The sequence below is a fragment of the Geotrypetes seraphini genome, chromosome 2 (assembly GCF_902459505.1).
Source record: "Geotrypetes seraphini chromosome 2, aGeoSer1.1, whole genome shotgun sequence".
NCBI lineage: Eukaryota > Metazoa > Chordata > Amphibia > Gymnophiona > Dermophiidae > Geotrypetes > Geotrypetes seraphini.
In genome coordinates, this window is record NC_047085.1 from 225,568,942 (window position 1) to 225,595,301 (window position 26,360).

A 26,360-nucleotide genomic window follows, 5' to 3' on the forward strand; every position below is an offset into this window, starting at 1 on the left:
CTTGGGGATCCCCTCCATCTCGGGTATTTTTAATAGTTGGTGGGGTGGGGGAGACAGAGACCACATGTGCCTATCCAATTTGCCCAGTGGCCAACTCAAAATTTGAGGTGTAGCTACGCACAATTTTTTTTTCAGCTTTCTTAAATGCACCCTGATATGAAAAACAAGTTGAAAATCATTGTTATCAGACTAATACGGCAACCCATTTAAAGATATCAAGTTAAAACAAAAATAAATAAAACACTCGTGAGATCTCCAGGATTGTGGGAATAGGTACTGCAAGGATTGGTGTTTCCAGTTCAAGAGACCCTTTACCGTAATTAAGTAGCTGACCTTGAACATCAAAACATGATTAGTTTTTAAAAAGGGCAATGAATTTATTTTTCTAGCTTTGACTAGTTCCAGCAAGCAGCAACCAAGGCTCAGCATGGACGCTACCCGCAAAGGAAATGATGCAGCTGAGATAAACAATGCTCGATGCCGCCATTGTGAAGCCGAGCGAAAGAGCAAACAGAATGTTCGCGTTCCGTAGTGACGTCTGAAAACGTGCGCTCCTGCACTGCGCCCTGTCCTGTCCCCAAAGTGCCTTCCATACAGGTCATTTCCTTCGAGTAACTGAACAAAAGGGGGCTCGGCAGGCCCACCAGGAAATGACACGTTCCCGGTGTGAGGTCATCGCAGCCCTGGCTGGAGTTGGCTCGCCTTTTCTTGCTGCTCTATAAATACGGCACAGCAGAGCAGTTTGTCAGACAGCTTTAACAGTCAAACTTTTGCTCTAAGATGCCAGCAACGGAGGAGAAAAGGTAAGTTTAGAATATCCTACATTTGCAATGGGAAATTAGATTGTGCAACTATTTTAAAGAGGAAATAACGGCTCAGAAACACATTTGTATTACATAGTTAATTAAAACAAAAACAGTCTGGTCCTTATTTTTCAAAAATGCATGGATGAGCATAAAATCTACCCTTTAGTGAATAGGTAGAAGAGTCTTAGGATTTCTTAATTTCTGGAGATATCACACACTTCTGTCAATACACAAATATGAAGTCGGTACCAGATAAAGGTGACTCAAAACGTGCACAGGGCAGAAAGCTTTCTAATTGCTTGAGCTTTTTTGTGATTGTTTAAAACTCTTTTTATGTTTTCCACATCTATTTTAATAAGTTTTTGAAATTTGTGTTACAACTTAGTGCATAAAAATAAGCCTATCATGGTTAAAATCAAGTTTACACACGTTACATTTTTGACGGCAACAAATAATTCCTAAGGAATAAAAAGCCTGTTATATTAAAAAAGTAAGGTGAAGTGGTAGTAATGAGGTTAAAAAGAGGGCTGTGATATTTATTTATCTGATATACCGTACTTTGTCATTTTAATTTCACTATCAACTATGAGAGATGACACGATCCCGGTGTGAGGTCATCGTGCCTATTTCCTTAAATGTATTTGAGCCACTTTTATTGTGAAAGAATCTGTCATTGGGAAGGGGTGGAGAGAGTTTGCAGAGAAGGGCAAATTACCTCTCTGCATACCCATACCTGGCAATATGATTTTTCTACCTCTTGCTGGTGTGCTCTCTCAGAAGTCAGAGTTATGCTTCTGGTACTGCAACAGAAAGCAGTGGAAGCATTGTTGATAATCCCTGCTTGGGGGGTGGGTTTCATTTCAGTTTCTCATGTTTTGTTTTCAGTAAGTTGTATTGTTAAATGATATAAGCTAAACACAAAACAAAGCAAAAACAATTTCATTGTGTTAGTAATGGGGAGAGGGTTTAGTTAATCTTTCATTTTCATCTTTTGAGCTGAATGCACATTCTTTTTTTTTTTCCTCTTCTTTATTCATTTTTAATCTCTCAACAAGTGTACAAATTAAACCATACCTATACATGTATTGTATGTAATGAATGCACATTCCTAGCAGAAAGCAGTTGTTTGGCACAGGAAGTGGTGGTGGTGAGGGTGTTTTAGGGTCCTGGGGTCATCTATTACTACTACTATTTATCATTTCTATAGCGCAAAAAGGCAAACATAGCGCTGTACATTTAACATGTAATAGATGATCCCTGCTCAGAATAGCTTACAAACTAATATAATAAGAACATAAGAAGTTGCCTCTGCTGAGGCAGACCAGAGGTCCATTTCGCCCAGCGGTCCGCTCCCGCGGTGGCCCATCAGGCCCATTGCCTGAGCAATGGTCCCAGACTATCCCTATAACCTACTGCTACTCCTATCTGTACCCCTCAATTCCTTTATCCTCTAGGAACCTATCCAAACTTTCTTTGAAGCCTTGTAACGTGCTCCGGCCTATCACAGCCTCCGGAAGCGCGTTCCAAGTATCCACCACCCTCTGGGTGAAAAAGAACTTTCTGGCATTTGTTCTAAATCTGTCCCCTTTTAATTTCTCCGAGTGTCCCCATGTACTTGTGGTTCCCCATAATCTGAAAAATCTGTCCCTGTCTACCTTTTCTATACCCTTCAGGATCTTGAAGGTTTCTATCATGTCTCCTCTAAGTTCATCTTGGTGAACTTGGAACCCAAACAGTTACATAGGTATGACAATTGTGCACAGGACAATTGCCCCGACAATTGTGCCCCGTCAAATGCGCGCACCAATAAGTGCACACATGACAATTGCGCCCCGTCAATTGCGCACAGCAAAGAGAGAACATTTGAAACAAGAGAATTATTCCCCCTAAATATATTATACATACATTGTGGTGCTCTGAATGTGCCCTCGATGACGACAATTGGCCCTCCCTGGTGCATGAAGGCCCTGATTGGCTGAGGCACCTCAGGCTCCTCCCCTAAGGAGTCTGAGCCAATCGGCCTTCCAGATACCCTAACACTAGATACTTTGTAACCCTCAAAAAGACAAAATAGGATCCAAAGAACTGCACTAGTTAGTAAGTGAATCTTTTATGTGTAGTGGGGGGAGGGGTTACCCCCACCCTCAAAAAGAGAAAATAGTATTCAAAGAACTATATTACTTCTTTACTGTCGGGGGTTTAATTGTCGGGTCACCTCCCATTCAGTGCACACAGATGTCGGGGTGCAATTGTGCGCGCATTTGACGGGTCACCGTTACATAAGGTGGGAGCTCCTGGGATGTGAAGGTGGAATCATCATTTGTCAGGTGATCTAACAGACTATAATACTTCATCTGGTCTCTTCCAGTCCTATCTTTCTCTCTGATTCCATGTCTGATGACAGTTGTAATGATGTTTGTTTGTTTTCCTGCAGAATGCTAGATGAAACTGCAGCCCTGTCCTGGCATGCCACCTCCAGTCCCACCAGCCAGTCTGTGCTGTTTCTGATGGACCAGAGAAACCAATTGTATGACCAAGTAATGCGCCTCCACAAAATTGCTGCGCGAATTGACAAACTTCACAAGAGGTCTGTTGTCACCACCTTGATGGGGAATTGCCTGAGTATAGCTGGTGCGCTCACTGCCATTGTTGGCCTCTTGCTCACTCCCATCACCTTTGGGGCATCCCTCTTGGCCTCCTCAATAGGCCTGGGGGTTGCAGCAGCTGGCGGGGCAGCTAATGTCACTTCGGACCTGTCTCTGTCATTCTCCAACTCCAAGGAGCTGAGAAAAGTACAGGAAATTGATGAGGCCTGCCGCAAGCAGCTGAAGGAGATCTGGGAATGCCTGGCACTGGAACAGCAACTGACGGGTACTGTTGGGTATGATCCCTGGGCCACAAAGGAAAGTCCTGCTGACTCTGTCCGCTTTATGATACTCTCTGGCTCACATGACTTCCTAGTGCCAAAATACTCAGAAGAAGCCACGAAAGGGAGCCAAGCAGTGCTAAGGGCCAAAGTTCAGAAACTGGCCATGCACCTGGAATCCTGCATACATGTCCTGGACACTATGTGTGATCGGTTACAGCTGGAAAAAATGGCACTGGACACTAAAGCACTCCTGAATTGTAACTGAATAAAGCAAGCAAGAGCTGGACAATTGTTTAAAGACTATTAAGGCTTATTCAGTGAAAATAGTGGGGGAGAGCCCCTTGTAAAGGCCTGAATGGCCAGATTGATATGGTTCAGCTGTTGATGGCAGGTGCGGGAGCATAGAACAGAGTACATGAAGTTGCCAGACAGCTGGTATATTAATTTGTGGTACAGCTGTTGTCTTTCAGCAAAAATGAGTTATTGATGTCCCAGTATAAGAATTATGACAAGACCTCTCTTAGTCAAAAGAAAGGGGAACCTACCATAAATTGAATATCACACACATTTTATATACTATTTATTTAATATATTTTTTAAACGGTGAAATTTTGAGATTCATAAAGACTGAGATGCTCAATTTGATGTGTATACAGTCTGTAGTTCTGTTTTGAGCTGTGGACATTAGATCTGAATAAAGATATTTTATATTTTCTGTACTGCCTTCCTAGAACATTAATAATGTAGTTTCTGGGTGAGGGCAAGCTTACATAAATGACTGCTACTGAGGTCAGTGCCTCTGTCCTTTACACTGGAAATAAATTAATGGTGATGGTGGGGGGGACCTAGTTGTAGTACCAGAAGACTACCGGTTGCGGTTAGGGTTCATAGACGAAAGTACGCAAGGGCAAATCCGCTAAGACAAATGCGCGCAGGACGTCAGCGTGCCGGATTAAAAGGTAACTTTAAAGCGCTCTGAGGGGGGGTGTTTTAGTGAAAAATTAGTTTGCTTTGTAAGTGGGGGGGGTTCCCCCCACTTACAAAGGCAGCGGCAACACTTCTAAGTAAAGTGGTGGGATTCCCCCCCCCCCTCAGAGCGCTTTAAAGTTACCTTTTAATCCGGTGCTCTGACTTCCTGCATGCGCCGTCACCGAGGTTAGTGGCGCCATTTTGCACCGAGTGACGGATGGGGTGGGAGCAGAGGGAGGCTATTCCTGCGCTGTCTCTCTAGACTAGCAGGAATTGCCCTGGGTAAATCCTGAAGGTTATCAGGGGGTGGAGAGGAAGGTTTGGGGGAAAGATTTAGGTTTGTGTGAGGAGGGGCTTTCCGAAGGGTCAGGGCTTCCTGATGGCTTACAGTTCAGGTGGGAGAGTTTCCACAAAGATAGGATTGGGTGGGGAGACCTCTGCCTTAGGAGGTTCAGATCATGTGAGGGGAGAACAAATCAGGTAGGGGGGGTTCTGCTTGTGGGTCATTGGATTGGGGGAAATGGTAAGGGTGGCTCAGACTGGGAGGGGGTGCAGCTGAGACAATGTGTTTTTGGGCCAGCACTGTTACTGTGCCATATAGTGCAGTTCCTTCCCTGTTATCTGGCACTCCATATGATATGATGCCCATGCAATAAGTGTCTGTCCTGTGCAGTAGATGCAGGACAAATACTGGACACACCCCCTGCCTTTACTGCACAGACTTTAGCTTTTCCACCTAACACACAATAAGTGCAAAAAAACCCATAAGTACTTCAAGTCACTTCATTGACTCCCTATCCATTTCCGCATACAGTTCAAACTCAATCTCACCAGGAAGTGATTTCAGAGGGGAACCAGGTCAGTGTGAGCAGCAGGCCAGAGAAGTTGCTCACGCTGGCGAAGACTGAAGATTTAAAGAAGTATGGGGGGGAAGGAAGAGTGTGGAGAGTCAAAGAGGTGCCAATGCCCCACCAAGATGGCACCTGGGACGGTCCCATCCCCCACTCCCCTTACTCCACCACTGCTTCTCTTTTTATCATTTGTTGAAAGGCAATGGCATAGCCAGGATTTTTTAACAAGAGATTCATCTCTTGCCACCCCGCCCCCACAGTGTACCTCTTTCCAATTATCACACTCCATTTCCTAATAAATAAAATACAAAGCATTCTTCCCCACCCCAAAAAAAACCCCTCTTGAATTGATTGTTGCAGTTCTCCAGGTCTTGCTGCATCTGAATAAGTTGAACCAACATTTCAGACATCATGCTTTGGCTTTCTTCATACCTTGAAAAAATCCACAGCACAATGGATGACATGTCAGTTACATTTATTAAGATGCAGCAAGACCCGGTCATCTGCAACAATCATGATGCCTTGGATTTTTTTTTCTTTTATATCCAGAACTGAAAGAATTAAGAAGTGTACGAGGGACCACTGAAAAGTTCTCAGTCCAACCACAAAGTTGGAGCAGCCTCCACTTAGGGCTTAGTCCAGCGATTTTCCACTTTTTCCGTTCTGTATTTTTCTGATAGAATGAAAAAAGTGGAAAATCACTGGACTTTAGTGTATAGCCCTCAATGGAGAACTTTTCAGTGGCCCCTCATACTACATAGTTGCATCTTTAAGGATCCAAGAGAATGTATTAAAAATATATTAACTATTTTATCTCCAGAATGGAGCAGAGACATATGATCTATTCATATGAGCTCGTGCATCTGATTTCTTCATGTTATATTTCCTGATGGCTCTTGCTTTGACAAGTTTACCAACCAATAATTGTTCTATGGACTGAAGCTCAAGATCATTGCTATGGTACAGGAAACACACCTTTGGGGTCCTAGGCAGTAACCCCCTCCCCCTTGCAAATCAAAAAATTCCAGATATGCACTTATGCACAAATTCTATATATAGGGCTAGATTCACAAAACAAACCAATCATGTACCGACCGGTTTGTAACCCCGGCCCGATTCACTTACCTCTCTTCCGACCATCCACCAATCCATGCATGCAAATGAGGGCAACGGCATGCAAAGTAGGCAGGGACACGATTCACTACACCAAACCCTGCAACACCGACTGTGCTGGCCAATCAAAAAAAAAGCGACTGCTGAGGACCAGTCGCTGAAGCCCTTTCCGAATGCCCTGCCTCATGCCGCCCTGCTCTCTGCCCTGTCAGCCCCGATCTCCTGCTGCCCCAAATGCCTCCTGCAGCCCCAAACGCGCCTGCCTGCCTGCCCCGACTCTCCCACCCTTCCCCGCGCTGCAAGCCCGTGGTTTTAATCTGCAGGCTTAAGCAGGTTAAAACCAAGGGCTCCAAAAAGTTCCTCGATCGCCTATTTTAAAAAATCTATGCCGGCCCTGAGGTCCAGCACTTTTCAGGTTCCCTGGCTGCGCTCAGTGGTTTAACAAGCAGATCCACCTTCCATTAAAAAAATAGAAGAAAAAAAAACCCAAACAATTCTGACGGCCTGGATGTCCAGCGCATGCTCAGACCATCTATAAATGGTCTGCGCATGTGCGGGGATCGCTATAGAGCGATCCGTGCCTGCAGATGGGGGTGCTTAAAGGTAACAAAGGAACTTGCAATGAAGAGGTGCTAAGATGTGTTAATGTCTGGGGCTTAAGATGGACAGCTTAAGATATACAATAGGTCCAGGTGCACAGATAGCTAAGATTAATCAGAAACCATTGTCAGAGGCATACTGGAAATTACATTTGACTCCAGTCGGTAAGGGACAGGTTCATCCTCTATTCTTCTCCAGTCTCTCGACTCACACTTCACTCACCTTCCTTATCAATGAAACTAACCATTGTTTCAAACAGTTTACAAAAGATAGGGGTACTTAACTTCAATAGATTCTATTTTTTTAGAATAAGACTCCAATCTATGAAAACCCCCTCTCTACATCATCCCCTCTCTTGCCCTCTCTACAACATCTCTATCTCCCTGGAACATCACCTCTCTCTTGCTCTCTGTCTGGAACCACTTTCTTCTCTGTCTTTTCCTCTATACTCTGTAAGGTAGGGAAACTAGCTTTTCTCTCTCCTTAATTGTAATCTTTATGAATCTTGCTTTTCTGTAATATTAAGCTTATTTCTGCACAATATATATATATACTTTATGCAAGCACTCTTAGCGGTCTTTGTCAGTAATTTTACTTCCTACTGAATCTTCAACGAGGGTATCGAGCCCGGGACCTGGCAGATTGTAAGGTCGCCTCAACATTACCCCTCCAAACCTTATATTTGGGGGGGGCTAAACAGTAGTATGTTTTCATGTATGGGCGCTCAGGACTGGAATAAGCTCCCAGGGTACATAGGACAGCAAACAAATTTGAACAATTTTAAGAAAATGCTGAAAAAAACATATTTTCTGTAGGATGAAATATGGGACCAAAACTGGTATGTGTCTAGGGGAGGTACTGGTAGCCTCTTTGTGATTTTCAAGGGGTTTTACATTATTTGTATGTGTTATGATGTTTGTTCAAATGTATGTGATTTTTATTGTTTGTATCTTATTGTGACCCGCCTTGGGAAAGGCTGGATATAAATAAATAAACTCTACTATATACAGTATAAACACTCAGCTAGTGTTTACAAATGTGTAATCATTCACTACCAACTTTAAAAACTAACCCAATTCTGTTTTTCAGCGATTATTTTGTGTAAAGTTGGCCAATGCACTAACAAGTCATTAGCAGGGGAGTGACAGTACTGGTTCTAAGCACCTAAATTAAATATTTTATTGTTTGTGAACCGCTGTGAACTTCAGAGGCATTGGCAGTATACAAATAAAAACTGTATTGTATTGTAATGTAATGAAAAACTTATAAATAATGAAACTTTCTAGATTTTGGCATGTTTCAGTAAGATGTAAATGCAGTCTCAAAAGGCTGATCTCCCAGCTGTACATAGGTGGAGACCCAACTCTGACATGCTTTAGGGAGAGTCCTCTGGTGATGGCTTTCCTGAACCAGTTTCTGGCTGTTTGTTGCTCATTATTCCAGCAGGGTGGAATTTCCTCTCAGCTTAGATCTGACGCTGGGAACAAAAGAAGTTGCATGTGAAGCATAACAAGCCTGGCATTTCCAAAACATAGTAAAAAGCTATGTGATAGGAAAAGAGAGGATAAATATGTGTACAAATGTCTTTATATGTTATAATTGTCAATGCTGTTAGACTGAATGTTCTCATACAGAGTTTGATTGACCCAAATGTAGGTCCTGGAAAAATATCCAGCAGAAAGTTGTCTGTCAGATTCAATGAATCTGACAGACAACATTGCAGACAGACAATATGAGCATTCCCAGCTCATATTTTAAAAGACTTCCAGTGGCATACCAAGGACGAGGTGGGGGGGGGGCAGTCTGTCCCAGGTGCAGGGAGCTCAGGGGTGCTGGAGTGGTTGCAGGTCTACAGTCTGCCTGCATGTGGCCATCAGCTCCTGCCCTCTCTGACGTCAAGTTCCTGTTCTGGGGTGGGGGACCAGCAGAGCCGATGAAGGCAGCCCACAATCCTGTGTCCGATACATGCATCTTCCCACTGCCTGGAGGGGGGGTTGGGGGTGCTTTGGCCAGAGGAGGGGTTGCTCCGCACTGGGTTTCCACCCTGTCAGGTACGCCACTGAAGACTGCAGCTCAGACACTATATTTCAAGAAAACCAAATAATTTTTGTTCATAGATCTTCCAAGGAGTTAAGCCACCCAGTTATTTGCTATAGCCAGAAATGAGACCATAGCAAATAGCATTCAACAGGTTGGACAAGTAGTGAAAATGCTACTTCTCAGTCAGTGGCTTTATTATTAGCACCCTGCAGATGGTTGTGACAATGCCACTAGATGACGGATTAGAGAGTTTTGCCGGGACAGAAATCAAACCAGTCCCTACCTGTCCCAGCTGGAATCAAACCTGTCCCCACTCATCCCCACCGGAAATCGAATCCATCCCCGCCTGTCCCTGCTAGAATTGAATCTGTCCTCACCTGTCCCTGCAAGTAATCTCTTCCATCCCCGTAAACTTCAGAAGTACTGTAGTTATTTCATTTAATTATGCTACTGAATTAAAGGCTCTGGTAGAGACCCATTTACAAATAAGCAAAGACACTTTATTAATTTGGAAATATTAATTGGGAAGAATATATACTTGTAAAGGGGTCTCTGCCAGAGCTTCTAATGCAGTGTCTTGCAAACTTAGTCAAGCTGCAGTACACTAAACATAATGGCTGCGGCTCAAGGCATCCATAAGTGCGCCATGATGATGTCCACGCATGTGCGAAGGCCCTCTAGATGGATCCTGAGCTGCCAGTAGGGGGTGCCAGCAGGGAAGAGGGCCGGAGGGAAAGATAGGCGCTAGCGCCAGCTGATTGCCTACAGGACGTGCCTCTTGCTGTGTCGCAGCACACCTGAAATCTCAGGAGCCACACTAGTGTGTCACGGCACACAGATTGCAATATACTACTCTAATGCAAATATTAATAGTCCAGCTGATGAAGACCGTCAAGCTATGTCAGCTGAATACTTCCTCTGAAGGTGGTCAAAAATCCCTTTTACCAAGCTTAGCAGGCGGCAGCAACAACATCCCTAAGCCACAGATGCTGGCACCACAGTGGCTCCAGGATGCTGACAATGACTGCTACACTTGGAGAAGGGAGTTCTGGCCACCTTTTGAGGAGATCCTCAGCTGGCGGTGCTTGGGGATCCCCACCAGCTACAGCAAGGGTCAGTAAGTACTTTAACACTGGAGAAACAAAGCCATCAAGACTTCCCCTTCCAGGGGTACTTGCAATGGAAGCCCCGTCATACTCGGCTGTTCCTGAGGCCCCTCAAAGCGTCAGTCTTCCATTAACAGTCCTCCTGGATCGGAGGTGGGTAAGATCCTGACGGGCTGAGCGATATCTTGCCCTCCAAGCTAAGTTGCTCCTGGGACTCAGCAGAGGAAACGCCCAACGCCAAATGAACTGTAAATGCTGTTATTACAGTTTGTTGCAGCATTGATGTTGCCAGCAGAGTTAGAGGGAAACTCCTCTGCCTACTTCTTGTCTTAGGCATCAAAAAGTAAGTATACAATCGTATTGGCAGGAAAAACAGCAGCGCTGATGAGAGGGTTCACGCTCACGCAGCCTGCTTGGTTGCCATCTTGCCATCATTCCACCATTTCTATTTCTAACCATTTATCAAAACAGCTACAATACTACTTTATCCTAAAGCAATAAAATAAAAAAATAGATTTTTTTTTCTACCTTTGTTATGTGGTTTCTGCTTTCCTCATCTTCTTGTCATTCCTTCCTTCCATCCACTGCCTGCTCCTTCCAGAAACTCTGTCTCCCCCTGCCATCTCTCCTCCTGCCCCTCCCCCTTTGGTCTAACATCCATCATCTTCCCTCTGTTCCTCTCATGGTCTAGCATCTCTCTACTTCCGTCTCTTCTTCCCTCCCCCTGTGGTTTTTAGCATCTTTCTCTTCTCATTTCCTCCACTCAGATCTGATATCTCTGTCTCTTTCCCCGTTCTTTGGCATCTCTCTCTCCTCTCTTCCCTTTCCTTTTATCTCTGGTCTTCCTTCTCTATTTTCTGCCTCCATCTAAATTAAATTCTTTCTTACTATTCAGTCCTCATTTTCCCTCTTTTCACTGTGTCTACTCACAGCTTGCCACCCCTTTCCTTCACCCCTCCACTATCTCACTATCTTCTTCCCCCCATCCAGCATGTGGGAAAGCAGCGGCAATGTTAAGGAGGTGAGGCCCCTCACATCCTCACCGCTGCTGCTGCTGCTTTCCCATATGCGCCTGATGCTGACAGCACAAGTTCTCCCCACTTCCATCATATGCCCCCTTCTCTCTCGTCTCCCCACTTCCATCATCTGCCCCTTCTCTCTCTCCACCCCAGGTAATTCCATTGCGTTATCCTGCCCCCTTCCCTCCATCCAGCATATGGGAAAGCAGCAGCAGTGGTGAGGGCCCCTCACCTCCTCACTGCTGCTTTCCCATATGCACCTGACACTGACGGCACAAGTTCTCCCTACTTCCATCATCTGCCCCCTTTTCTCTCGGCTCCCCACTTCCATCATCTGCCCCTTCTCTCTCTCCACCCCTCCCCCCCCAGATCGGCGGCAACCATCCATTCTGTTGCAAGCGGTGCTGCTGCTTGGTCAAAGCTGCCCTCTGATGCGAACCACCCAGGCAGAAACAGGAAACTGCGTCAGAGACCACAAGTTCTCTCCACTTCCATCATCTGCCCCCTTCTCTCTCTTCTCCCCACTTCCATCTTCTGCCCCTTCTCTCTCTCCATCCCCCTATCCCCCCCCCCACCGTTTCAGCGGCAACCATCCGTTCTGTTGCAAGTGGTGCTGCTGCTTGGCCAAAGTTGCCCTCTGACACGAACCACCCAGGCGGAAACTGCATCAGAGGCCACAAGTTCTCCCCACTTCAATCATCTGCCCCCTTCTCTCTCCTCCCCACTTCATCTTCTGCCCCGTCTCTCTCTCCATCCCCCCTAGTCTCCCCCCCCCCCCCCGTTTCAGCAGCAACCATCCTTTCTGTTGCAAGCTGTGCTGCTGCTCAGCCAAAGCTGCCCTCTGACGCAAACTGCCCAGACAGAAACAGGAAGCTGCTTTAGAGGGGAAGCTTTGGGATGAGCAAGGCTTGCACCAGAACGGTTGCCACCGGTGCAGGGGGGGGGGGCACGTTGCTGATCTTTCTCGGGGGCCCGTCACTGTTTGAATAAAAAAAAAGCTGAGTCCTTACTTCTTTCTTCAGCAGCCCCCCACCTCCCCTGGCAAGTTCGGGCCCTAGGCACATGCCTACTGGGCCTACCTGTTAATTCAGCCCTGCAGACATGACCTCTTTTTTAGGGAGCCTGGTTGGTTTTTGAAAAATGGGGGAGTCTATCTGGGTTTAGCTAGCTCTCCCAACTCTTCCACCTATTTCTCCAGTCCCCTACCCTCCCTCCGACCTCCAATGCTGCTTCCCCTCACGATCTCTCTATCTCCTGACTCCCTCTCCTCCCTGGCCAGCCGCTATAATTTAATATTCGGGCAGCAAAGAGATAAGCCTGCTACGGCCCCAGAAGCCGCCTCTCTGCAAGTCCCGCCTGTGCGGAAACAGGAAGTCGCTGCTGAGAGGCGGCTTCTAGGGCCGGCCGGCAGTAGCAGGCTCATCTCTTTGCTGCTGCCCGAAGATTAAATTATAGCGGCTGGCCAGGGAGGAGAGGGAGTCAGGAGATAGAGAGATCGTGAGGGGAAGCAGCATTGGAGGTCGGAGAAGGGAGGGTAGATTACTAGAGAAATAGCATGAAGTCAAGAGAGGGGAGCTGAAGAAACAGGAGGGAGGGAGGGAGAAGCATTATGGAAAGGAGAGAGTGCAGGAGAAAAGAGCATGGTGTAGTGTTGGATGGGAGGAGAAAGACAAACAGGAGAGGAGGTTGGAAGGAGAGAGAGAGAGGATCACCCAGGGGGGGGGGAAGAGGGGAGTTGGAAAGAAAGAAAGAAGCACTAAAAGGGTACAGAGGATAGGAAGGGGGACCAAGGGTATGGATGAAGTATGGGCGGGGTCATGTGAACTCTGTTTTGTAGTTTGATTGTTTGGGGTTTTGGTTGGGGGGGGGTTGTCTTCACAAATATGGTAACCCTAGGCAAGGGGCGGGGCAAGGCAAGCGTCAGGTCTTTCGTTGCCAAAATGTTAGCAGCAACCCTCGGAGGAAGAACCCTGAGACAAAGGAACAAACAAGATCAACGCACGCGAGAGACGAAGAGCTTCAACCAGTACTACATCTCCCAAGCTTCCACATTTTCGTGTCCGGAAAACTACTAGTACAGTACATTTCCCCCGACTCGCGCCCTTACTTCCGGGTGAAAGGTCATGCTCAGGATGGCGGCGCCGGAGGTCGAACGTGAGCTTAGTGAAGAAGTGCAGGAGGAGACTAAAACATTCAAAGAGCTGGTGAGAAATGATTCAGTGGCTAGGGAGACGAACGCCTCCCTCCCGCACCCGAGAGACGACCACATGCAGAGGCAGGAGGGGTGGGAGGTGGTATGGTCTGTCTGATACACATGGCTTCTCTCTGCCTGTCCCTGATTGAAATCTTAGGGTCGTGTACTGCATGAATTATGGAGCTTCACCCCCATCTTCCTATGCACTGAGTGGATGCAAAGACATCCCCCCTCCTCCTGCCACTATTTTGGGGATGGAGGGGGCACAAGTCGCAGCCTGTTCATTTACTGTGGAACACGTGTAGCATTTCAAACAAACAAACAAACCGTGTTTCTCTCCTTTTAACGAGAGGCTGAATTATTTGCAGAACCCAGCATCCTCTTTTTGGTAGTGGCTAATGTAGTTCTTGAGTATCCGGCAAGATGTGGCTCTCAAAGAGTACAGAATACCTAATGAGAGAGATAGAAAGCTTGGTCTAGGATCAATTCAAGTTTCTGTTTCTCTCCATACTTCTGTACAGAGAGGCTTGAACTGGTGGCCCTGGTATTTATTCCTCCTTGGCGTCGCCACCCCTGGTACAGGTTTTGCCCTGGAAACGTTAATGAGATGTCCTAGAGCAGTGGTCTCAAACTCTTTGCAGGGGCCACATTTTGGATTTGTAGGTCCTCAGAAAAAATAGTTAATGTAAAACTCTTTAAAGTTTATAAATCTTTCCTTTTGGCTAAGTCTTAATACAGTAATAATATTGTAATTTATAGCTAGAGACACGTATGATCAAGAAACTGTTTTATTTTACTTTTCTGATTATGATAAACATACCGAGGGCCTCAAAATAGTACCTGGCGGGCTGCGATTTTGAGACCACTGTCCTAGAGTCTTTAAATATCAAGAGCGCATTCATGTTTTTGTCATAGGAATGTGCCATCGGTATTCAGACAATGGGCCTTAACAGGGCTAACAAGTTGGCAGCTAAAATCTCTGGTATTGAGCAAACCTTCTTTAGAAACATAGAACATGACGGCAGAAAAGGGCCACGGCCCATCTAGTCTGCCCACCCCCTAACTACCTCCATGAAGAGATCCCACATGCCAATCCCATCTTTTCTTAAAATCTGGCATGCTGCTTGCCTCAATTACTTGTTGTGGAAGATTATTCCAGCGATCAACCACCCTTTCAGTGAAGAAATATTTTCTTTGGTGGTAAACCTTTTTGTATGCTTAATCTTTTAATTGGCAAATGGTGAAAACTGCTTTTTTTTTTACGTAACTTGATGTTGAACCAGAGCAACAGTGCCAAGTAACACATTTGGAGATGCAGATCTCCCATATGAGCCATAGAAACATGTTATTTCTGAGCAACAATGCCAAATAAAGAGTTAAAAAAAGGACAGTCACAACCCTGAGTTTAGGACAGGTATTCTAGCCTTCAGGACAGCCAGGGATCAATTTTTATATATATATATTTTTTTCATTCTCTGTCTTACTCTCAGATCTTTTTCTGTTTGATATCCTTCTTTATTTTGGAGTGGTTGGTTTTTTTAAATGCCTCTTCATACTTTTATTCTGCTCTTGCTACAGTTCATTTGACTGTGCTCCTCAGCAGTGGCGTACCAAGGGGGGGGGGCGGTCCGCCCCGGGTACCAAGCCCTGAGGGGGTGCTCCCGGTCCGGTCCAGTTACCCCCCCTGCGCCGGGTGTCGCGTCTGGAAACAGCCTGCAGCAAGATCGCGATGCCAGAGATCTTTGCCTGCTTCGACTGTTTCCTCCGCCACGGTCCTGCCCCTCCTCTGATGTCAGAGGAGGGGCGGGACCGCGGCGGAGGAAACAGCCGAAGCAGGCAAAAATCTCTGGCATCGCGCGATCTTGTTGCAGGCTGTTTCCCCAGGGCAGTAGTGTACCAAGGGGGGCGAGGGGGAGGTCCATCCCGGGTGCCGCCTTAGGGGGGGGTGCACAGCTGGCCCGGTCCCTATCGCGCTCCTACCCTCCCAGCGAAAGCAGCATCGGCGCCATTATCGAAAAAGGTAATGGCGCCAGGCCTTGGAGCACCAAGGCAGACCGCTTCTCCCCCCTCCCAGCCGAAACCCCGCTGACCATCCTATCTCTCTCCCCCCCCCCCAAGTGAACCTTTCTGACCCTCCCAGCGAAAGCAGCAAACCTCCCTCCAGTAGCGTCGGCTTTATCCTCCCTCTGCCGCATCACTGATGACGTCATCAGTAACGCGGCAGAGGGAGGAGAAAGCCGCGAAGGAGGTTTGCTGCTCTCGCTGGGAAGGTCGGAAAGGTTCACGGGGGGGGGGGGGGGAGATAGGAGGGTCAGCGGGGGTTCGGCTGGGAGGGGGGAGAAGCGGACTGCCTCGGTGCTCCATTACCTTCTTCGGGCAGCAGCAGCGTTTACAATTCGCTGCTGTTGCCGGCTTCAGGCCTTGTTCTCTGCCGGGTCCTGCCTACTTCCAGTTTTCATGAAGACAGGACCCGACAGAGAGGAAGGCCTGAAGCGGGCAACATCAGTGAATTGTGAATGCTGCTGCTGCCCGATGAAGTTCAGGACATCGGGGAAGGAGCAGGGAGAAATCGGCTGCTGGCTTGGGGGTGAGGGTAGGGAAAGAATCGTGGAAGTGGAGAAATCGGCACGATGGCTTTGTGCAGGCTAGGGGGAGAGAGAAAGAAAGGAAAAAATAAAGAGGGGGGGCCAGGGGGAGAGAGAAAGAAAGGCAGAAAGAAAGAGGGGGACCAAGGGGAGAGAAAGAAAGGCAGAAATAAAGAGGGGGGCCAAGGGGAGAGAAAGAAAGGCAGAAATAAAGAGGGGGTCAAGGGGGAGAGAAAGAAAGGCAGAAAGAAAGAGGAGGGCCAGGGGGAGAGAGAAAGAAAGGCAGAAAGAAAGAGGGGGACCAAGGGGAGAGAAAGAAAGGCAGAAATAAAGAGGGGGGTCAAGGGGGAGAGAAAGAAAGGCAGAAAGAAAGAGGGGGGCCAGGAGGAGAGAGAAAGAAAGGCAGAAATAAAGAGGGGAGCCAGGGGGAGAGAGAAAGAAGAAGGATCAGAAGAAGGACCAGAGACTCATGAAATCACCAGACAAAAAAGTAGGAAAAATGATTTTATTTTCAACTTAGTGATCAAAATGTGTCCGTTTTGAAAATTTATATCTGCTGTCTATATTTTGCACTATGGCCCCCTTTTACTAAACCGCAATAGAGTTTTTTAGCGCAGGGAGCCTATGAGCGTCGAGAGCAGCGTGGGGCATTCAGCGCAGCTCCCTACGCTAAAAACCGCTATCGCAGTTTAGTAAAAAGGGAGGGGGAATATTTGTCTATTTTTGTATAGTTGTTACTGAGGTGACATTGCATAAAGTCATCTGCCTTGACCTCTTTGAAAACCCGCGGAATATAAATGATAATTAACATTTTCTCTGCGTACAGCGTGCTTTGTGTTTTTAAAATTTTATTGTTGGTAGATCATTTTGACTTGGCCACAAAGGTAAGGGGGAGGGAGGGAGGGGAACTGCTGAAAGACATCTAATAATCCTTGCAGGCTTGACTGCAGGGAATTATTTTTGTAAAATCATGTTTTGTTATGTGACTGGCATTATCTAGACTTTAATTTCTATGAATGAATAGAATGAAAATGATATAAAATTACTTGCTTGTTTTTATGTGCGTGCGCTGAAGGAAAGTGGAGAGAGAGTGGGCTGAGGATGCTGAAGGGAAATGGGGAAGAGAGTGGGGAGAAGACGCTGATTTATAAATTGACAATTGTACAGAATATTGTTTCTTTTTATACTTTAATATAAACAATTCAAGGCTTGTGTGGATGGAATCAGGTGGTTTGCGGGGATGGGGACCGAGCTTACGGGGATTAGTCCAATAAAATTGTATTTTTTTATATCTCATTATTTGTTTTATTTTTATTTGTTAATTTATAAAGTGGTGATTGTTATGTATCAGTTTTTTCAAATTTACATCTACTGTCTTTATATTTTGCACTGTTTTAGAGGACATGTGTTACTGTTTTTTGTGGTGTTGCATTGTATCCAGGGTCTGGTTTCTTGGCGGATCAGTTTAACTTTTGTCTACATATTTCTATTTTTAGTTTGTGATTATTCCATTTTGGGCGAGGGTGTATCTCTGTTCTGTGTGTATGAAAAAGACATAGTTTTCAGTTGGCATTGACTACAGGACCAATTGACTGTGCGGGATCTGGCTTGTTTAGTTTTACAATGTATGTGTTGGTGTTCTAGTGCTCACTGCAGTGTTTAAGATGCAGCCTTTTCCTAGGTACACTCTTGTGGTGCGATATGTAGATTGGTACTAAAAATCATATTTTTCATATAGATGGGGGGGGGGGTGTCAAAAAATGATGGGCCCTGGGTGCCACATACCCTAAGTACGCCACTGCCTGCAACTACTCCATATGTACCGTATTTTCGCGGATATAACGCGCACCATTGTAAAACGCGCACAGGGGTATAGCGCGCAGAAATCACGATGATATGTACAAAAACTTTTCTATACCGCGCTCAGGAATATAACGCGCATGCTGCCCGACTCTCCTCTGGCCACCCCGACTCTCCTTTCGCTCTCCCCGACTCTCCTCTGGCCACCCCGACTCTCCTTTCGCCCTCCCCGACTCTCCTCTGGTTGCCCCGACTCACCCTGACTTTCGGTGCACTGCCCCGACTCTCCTCTGGTTGCCCCGACTCACCGTTCACCCGCCCTGACTTTCGGTGCACTGCCCCGCCTCTCCGTGCCTGTCCCCCTTGAAGATCTGCCTGTCCCCCCTTGAAGTCCTGTCCCCATCCTGAAAGCCTGATGCCCCCCCTCGACGTCCGATTCTTCTCCCCCCTCGGCAGGACCACTCGCACCCCCACCCCGAAGGACCGCCGACTCCCCGACAATATTGGGCCAGGAGGGAGCCCAAATCCTCCTGGCCACGGCGACCCCCTAACCCCACCCCGCACTACATTACGGGCAGGAGGGATCCCAGGCCCTCCTGCCCTCGACGCAAACCCCCTCCCCCCAACGACCGCCCCCCCCCAAGAACCTCCGCCCGTCCCCCAGCCGACCCGCGACCCCCCTGGCCGACCCCCACGACACCCCCACCCGCCTTCCCCGTACTTTGTGTAGTTGGGCCAGAAGGGAGCCCAAACCCTCCTGGCCACGGCGACCCCCTAACCCCACCCCGCACTACATTACGGGCAGGAGGGATCCCAGGCCCCCCTGCCCTCGACGCAAACCCCACGCCCCCCCGCCCGACCCGCGACCCCCCTGGCCGACCCCCCCACCCCCCTTCCCCGTACCTTTGGAAGTTGGCCGGACAGACGGGAGCCAAACCCGCCTGTCCGGCAGGCAGCCAACGAAGGAATGAGGCCGGATTGGCCCATCCGTCCTAAAGCTCCGCCTACTGGTGGGGCCTAAGGCGCGTGGGCCAATCAGAATAGGCCCTGGAGCCTTAGGTCCCACCTGGGGGCGCGGCCTGAGACACATGGTCGGGTTTGGCCCATGTGCCTCAGGCCGCGCCCCCAGGTGGGACCTAAGGCTCCAGGGCCTATTCTGATTGGCCCACGCGCCTTAGGCCCCACCAGTAGGCGGAGCTTTAGGACGGATGGGCCAATCCGGCCTCATTCCTTCGTTGGCTGCCTGCCGGACAGGCGGGTTTGGCTCCCGTCTGTCCGGCCAACTTCCAAAGGTACGGGGAAGGGGGGTGGGGGGGTCGTGGGGGTCGGCCAGGGGGGTCGCGGGTCGGCTGGGGTGGAGGGGGGTTTGCGTCGAGGGCAGGAGGGCCTGGGATCCCTCCTGCCCGTAATGTAGTGCGGGGTGGGGTTAGGGGGTCGCCGTGGCCAGGAGGGTTTGGGCTCCCTTCTGGCCCAACTACACAAAGTACGGGGAAGGCGGGTGGGGGTGTCGTGGGGGTCGGCCAGGGGGGGCGCGGGTCGGCTGGGGGACGGGCGGAGGTTCTTGGGGGGGGGCGGTCGGTGGGGGGAGGGGGTTTGCGTCGAGGGCAGGAGGGCCTGGGATCCCTCCTGCCCGTAATGTAGTGCGGGGTGGGGTTAGGGGGTCGCCGTGGCCAGGAGGGTTTGGGCTCCCTCCTGGCCCGATATTGTTGGGGAGTCGGCGGTCCTTCGGGGTGAGGGTGCGAGTGGTCCTGCCGGGGGGGGGGGGGATGTATCGGACGTCGGGGAGTCGGCCGGGCAAGAGGGCTTGGGCTCCCTCTTGCTCCGATCGTGGATGCGGGTGCGGGTGGGAGCGCGTGCGAGCGGTCGTTCGGGGTGGGGGTGCGAGCGGTCCTGCTGGGGGGGTGAATCGGGCGTCGGGCGGGGTGGGAACTATGTTTAAAAACTTTTGTATACCGCGCTCAGGCATATAACGCGCGAGGGGTATGCGCGGTACGTAAAATCACGTATAACGCGCGCGTTATATCCGCGAAAATACGGTACTTCTAATGTCATGACAATTTAGACATAATTTATGTTTTGTTATGTTTGGAATAATGGTTACATATATGAGGTTCAATAAAAGAAAATTTTCACTGCCTGTTTCTATTCTGACCATTTATTCCATTTCATGGTTATTGCAAAAAAAAAAAAAAAAAAAATTTTTTTACATGGGGGGGGGGGGGGGTGTCAAAAAATGATGGGCCCCGGGTGCCACATACCCTAGGTACGCCACTGCTCCTCAGTAGATCCTCTTTTTCCTTCCTTGCCCTTTATGCAGTCCTTTCTATTTTTGCTTCTTCCATGCTGTCATACTTGGGTGCAAACATTTCAATTATTGCGGTGCCAAACAATACAATTTTTTCTTTCCCTAGACTCACTGAAAGGATATGCTCAGCACCCAATCTGACCCTCTCAAAATCTGGATGCTATGCTGTCATACCTCCTTTTTTCCTTATTCTTACTTCTGAATCTCAAGCTGGAAGCTACTCTTCTGTACCCATTCACTTCTGTTGCAGCTTTTCTTCTTAGCTCTTCAGTCTCAGGAGGATGGCGTTAATACTACCAAATCCCTGTAAATCAAGCCATCAGCCCCCAAAGTAGCAGCGGTGATGTTTCAGAGAAGACTGGAGGGTGGCAAGTGGAGTCCAGAGCACTGGTCGAGGGGGTGGGATAAGGAAAGGGAGAATAAAAAAGGACTAGAAAGAAAAAGGTGGGAGCAGGCAGCATATTCAGTTCCTGTGAATCTGTGGCAAGGGGAAAATGCAGCAGCTACAGGATCAAAATAATTCAGAATTGTGATGCTTATGAGCCTTATTAGACCTGCTGCTGGTTCTCATGTTACTTCTTTCTTGTCTTCTGTTATTACCTCTATTTAGTAGCATTCACAAGAATTCTTACTATCTAAATCTGTATCAGAATAGGATTTGAACTCTGGCATTCCTAGTTCTCAGACTGCTGCTCTAGCTGCTAGTATAGTCCTTCAGATTGTGCCTGACATGTTGGCTTGATAACAATGTTGACGCTGCAATCTATTCAGAATTCATGATCTAGAACAGGGGTGTCGAAGTCCCTCCTTGAGGGCCTCAATCTAGTCGGGTTTCAGGATTTCCCCAGTGAATATGCATGAGATCTATTTGCATGCACTGCTTTCATTGTATGCTAATAGACCTCATGCATATTCATTGAGGAAATCCTGAAAACCCGACTGGATTGCAGCCCTCGAGGAGGGACTTTGACACCCCTGATCTAGAAGCACTGATCTTGTAATATAAACGATAGAAGTCTATAAAATCCTGAGTGGAGCGTAATAGGCGAATGTGAATCAATTGCTTACTCTCTCAAAAAGTACAAAACTAGGGAACATGCTGTGAATTTACATAGCAGCACAAAAAGAACATATTTTTCACTCAACCATAATTAAGCTCTGGAACTCATTGCCAGAGAATGTGTTAATAGCAGGCAGCATAGCTGAGTTTAAAAGGTTTAGATAAATTCCTGGAAGTAGAGGTTATAAACTGTTAAGGTAGACCTGGGAAAAGCAACTGCTTATCTCTGGGGATTAGGTAGCATAGAATGTTGGTGGGGGTTCTTCTTCTACTTTTTGGGATTCTGCCAAGTACTTATGACCAAGGTTGGCCACCATTTAGAAAGAGGATGTCTGGTTTGACCCTTTATGACAGTTCTTATGTTTCTAACTGGCCCAAGAGTTTTGAAAATACTTGCAGCGCTGGTATTGTACTGTATGGCTGACACATCACAACAGCACTTGACATGAAAACAGTTTCAAAGCAAATGTTAAGATGGTGTTTGGTGCATCACCAAAATTCATTGCTAACCCCTATTGTGTACTGTATAAGTTAGAGCTTCACATACCTAAGGCTCTTGTTCTTTGTATACTTATGCTTTTTTGTCATTTTATTTTGTGTAGTAGCTCCGCTGTCTGCACAGGATTTTTGGATGTTTGCAATTAATATGTAAGAAATCTATTTAGGACTTATTTACCACATTTTGAAGAAATTTACCCAAGGCAATGCACAACAAGAATAAGCCGGAATTATGACATGATGTACTGCTTGCAGTGTCAATAAAATACACATTACATTAAACATCACAAGAACATTAGAATAGCCTTACTGGGTCAGACCAATGGTCCATCAAGCCCAGTAGCCTGTTCTCACGGTGGCCAATCCAGGTCACTAGTATCTGGTCAAAATCCAAGGAGTAGCAATATTCTATACTACCGATTCAGGGCAAGCAATAGCTTCCCCTATGTCTTTCTCAATAACAGACTATGGACTTTTCCTCCAGGAAATTGTCCAAACCTTTCTTAGGTTGCACAGGTTGTAAGCAAAAGTGGAGCATATAGACAAATAACAGAGCGTCACAGGAGTTAGATGGAATAAGGGTGACTAAGTTAAGGTTTGTGAACATAACATAACATTACATTACCTTGCAGATCTTTGTGATTAAATTTAAAGAGAGCTGAACATTGACAGTGAGCTACAAAGTTAATCTATACAAAACTTCACATATGAAAGATATTACACAAACTTTTTATATAAGTAAGTTTTTAGTAGTTTCTTAAAATTCATGTAGGATGTGGAGATAGAAAAAATCTTGCGAAAATCCAAATCCTGAATGGCTGTTTGATATAACATTCAGCTATGATATCTTTTGTATTAACAGCCCCTAACCAATGGGAATTCAGATAATGTTGAAATGCATAAAGAACACCTCATATTTGGAAAATTGAAGAGTTCTGTCAGATAGCCAGGAGCTAACCATGTAAGACTTTATAACATTGGCATCCTAGCTTAAAACATATGATCTCTGCTAGAGTGGGAGTGGATATACCAGGTTTTACATCTTGTATGTTCACTGTGCATATTCTAAAACCCCATTAGCTGAGGGGTCACCAGGACAAGTTTGGGAAGCCACCACTTTGCATCATATCCTCCTTGCATGAACAATTTTGATCTTCTGTATACTTGCTCTTGGAATAGTTAAATACTTTATGGAGTAGGGAGTTATATAAAATACTTTTTTTAGGGGATACTTGGTGGTACTGAGTACTACTACTTTTTCCATTGCCTGCTAAAATGGATCCATGGTCCCTAGCTAGAGAATGACACAGGACAAAGTTTGTCCCCGTTCCTGTGGGCACCTTCTCCATTCCCTACCGGCTCTACCACCCCTATCTCCACCCCATATCTGCGAGCTCTGTCCTCTTATGAATAAGCCTTGAACCTCAAAGCATTAACCTATCAGATTCTCAACCCCCAACCCACACATGAAAAAGGCCACCAATTAGATATCGCAGCATACGTGACCCAAGACCCTAACAACCCTGAAATCCACATCTCAAACGGGGCCTGGCATCCCTCTCTCTGGTCAGACCACCACAAATACACCTTTAACATCAACTGGGCTCAACGCAACAACAAACATCATCCCCTCAAAACCCCCTTCAAAATACGCCAAAAATTGAATCTACCACATTCTGGGACAAAGCAGATCTTGCAATCGATACCATAGCCCCCAACAAATCCATATCCCAATGGCGAACCTTAAGTGAATCCATCCTGAATGAGCTTGCTCCAGAAAAATCAAAACACAGAATCTGCAGACCGTCAGACAAATGGTTCGACTCTGAACTTCTCCAAATCAAAAAGCATTGCAGACAACTAGAAAGAGAATGGAAAAAAAAGAACCTAGAACACACTAAAATAGCATGGAGAAGCCTAATTAAACAATACAAGATCAAACTCAAGGAAAAACAGAAAACCTACTACTCCAAAATGGTAGGAACGGAAACCCAAGACACAAAAAAGCTATTCAAACTAGTAAAAAACCTCACTGATACCAAACCTTTCCGAGCTACTCAAGGAAACCATCCACCAACAGCCACCCAACTTGCAGACCACTTCAAAAACAAGATCACCAAGATCAGGACCACCTTCAACAGCACACACACACACCTCGACAAGATAACTACAAACCCTACAATAGGAGAAGCCATTGCTGCGGACAGAAGCTGGACCAATTTCCCATTAGTACACTGGTCTGACATGAATCGACTCTTCAAAAAATATAGCCAAGCATCATGCGACCTAAACAACTGTCCCACATACCTGATAACAAAATGCCTCCACCAAATTCAGAGCGAGCTTCATGCAATGGATACAAACCACGTTAATGGAAGGACAATTCCCACAGAACCTAGGAGAGATCATAATCACCCCAATTGTGAAAGATCACAAAGCCCCAATTGATACCCCCTCCAACTACAGACCCATCGCTTCAATACCAATATACGTTAAAATAATAGAAGGTGTAGTTGCACAATTCCTCACTAACTACCTGGAAGACCACAACCTACTTCATCCCTCACAATCAGGATTCCGAACCAACCATAGCACAGAGATACTACTAGTAACCCTACTAGACACAGCTCGACAACACCTTAGCAAAGGCAAAAAGATGCTGATAATTCAACTTGATCTCTCTGCGGCATTTGACCTGGTTGACCACACTATACTACTACAGATACTTGAAGCTATAGGGATCTCAGGTAGGGTATACAACTGGTTCCAAGGATTCCTCAAATCAAGAACTTACAGAGTAAAGTCCAACGATCTCAAATCTGATCCATGGTCCAACCCCTGTGGAGTTCCACAAGGATCACCACTATCACCTACACTCTTCAACCTCTTTATTTCCTCCCTCGGAACCACTCTAGATAATTTAAATGTTACATCTTTCAGCTACGCAGATGACATCACCATACTCCTCCCCTTTGACTCACCAGACCTTACCTCAACAGTAAAATTGGAAAATACTCTAGATGCAGTGAAAAAATGGATGATAGACCACAAACTGAAACTAAACTCAGATAAAACAAAATTCCTTCTGCTCGAAAAGTCCAAAACCCCCACCATCACAGAATTAGAAATCAAGGCCACCAAATACTCATTACAGCCCGATCTTAAACTCCTAGGAGTAATGATAGACAGATGCTGCACAATGCAGGTTCAAAATAACAAGACAACCCAGAAAGCTTTTTTAATCATGAAAAATCTATCTAAAATAAAAAATTATTCGACATAGAGCAATACAGGCTCATCGTCCAATCCCTAGTCTTAGGTCTACTGGACTGCTGCAACTCCCTCTATTTGCCATGCCCTGCCAACATGCTAAAACAACTACAGACTATATAAAACACTGCTCTCAGATTGATCTACTCACAGAAAATATGACCACTTCACTTCTGCCTACCTAGACTCATACTGGTTACCAATACAAGCACAAATTCAATTCAAACTTTACTGTCTATAATTCAAAGCATTAAATGGCTCTGCCCCCTCCTACCTAAACAACCGCCTAAATCAGATCCGCACCACTAGACAAAGAAGATCTATGACCCCATTTGCCTACCCTCCACTCAAAGGTACTCAACGCAACCTACTTGCGACGCAAGCAGCAAACTCGACCACTCCATCTCCAAACTGCTGACAACAATGTGCGACCTCAAAACATTTCGAAAAGAAATCAAACCCTTGCTATTCAAAAAATTTATCCGGTCACCTTAACTCCATCCTTCTTCCCTCCCCTCCCTGAGAAAACCCCTCTCAATTCCACCGCTCCTCTGGTATTCTTTTCCACTCTAAAATATCAACCAAGAATACAGTACCCTAAAATGTAATGCTCCTGGAAATGTCCAGCTATCTTATTTGTTACCTTATCTGTTATTTTATTTGTAATATTGCCTAGAAATGTCCAGTTGTCTTACCTGTTATCTAATTTGCAATATCTCCTGGAAATATCCAGCTATCTCATCTCATTTGTAACCCAAAATTGTAACTTTCCTGGAAATGTCCAGTTAGCTCTTTTGTAATCCGCCTAGAACTGCAAGGTACAGGCGGAATAGAAATCACTAATGTAATGTAACTTATGATTTTATATTTAAATCTTTTTATTAAAGTATAAAAAGAGACAATATTCTGTACAAATAGAGCCTTCCATTTCTATCTGGTTTTAGTATAGCCTTCCCAAAGGTTCAGTTGCCTATGTTTTTACATCATCTGGGAAGGTAATTGGATTGTTTTTCAGACATGAGTGTAGAAGAGAATCTAAACTATGTAGTGGATGAACAGGAAAATAAGTGTCTATTAAATGTTCCTTAATTCCAGCAACAGTGAATGAATCTATTGCAGTAAGAGTAAGATGCTTGAGCAGCTGGGCACATAATGGAAGGATGTCGCAGATGGCAGACTGCCATGTAACAATAGTTCATTGAAATTTAAAAGCGGCTTCTGCAGTTTTTTTTAATCATTGAATTCATTTGCCAGTTGTCTAAGATGTGTTAAGTT

General features: G+C 46.3%; 2 protein-coding genes across 2 annotated transcripts in view; both read left to right on the forward strand.

Moving 5' to 3' along the window:
- The first annotated feature begins 585 nt into the window (after positions 1 to 585).
- On the forward strand, positions 586 to 4,390 carry LOC117355916 (apolipoprotein L domain-containing protein 1-like). The gene is made up of 2 exons (XM_033935031.1): positions 586 to 803; positions 3,241 to 4,390. The coding sequence occupies exons 1-2, from the start codon at positions 781 to 783 to the stop codon at positions 3,938 to 3,940; spliced, it is 723 nt and encodes a 240-aa protein (XP_033790922.1). The 5' UTR covers positions 586 to 780; the 3' UTR covers positions 3,941 to 4,390.
- An 8,869-nt stretch (positions 4,391 to 13,259) lies between these two features.
- DDX47 (DEAD-box helicase 47) overlaps positions 13,260 to 26,360 on the forward strand; it is a 58,786-nt gene continuing 45,685 nt past the window's right edge. Inside the window, exon 1 of the mRNA XM_033935033.1 lies at positions 13,260 to 13,577. Coding sequence (XP_033790924.1) covers positions 13,497 to 13,577 — 81 coding nt within the window. The 5' untranslated portion in view covers positions 13,260 to 13,496. The remainder of the gene's footprint in view (positions 13,578 to 26,360) is intronic.

Coding starts and splice junctions, on each gene's coding strand:
- LOC117355916 (XM_033935031.1), top strand. CDS start 781: ATGCCAGCAACGGAGGAGAAAAG. Junction 804..3,240: donor CCAGCAACGGAGGAGAAAAG/GTAAGTTTAGAA, acceptor GTTTTCCTGCAG/AATGCTAGATGAAACTGCAG.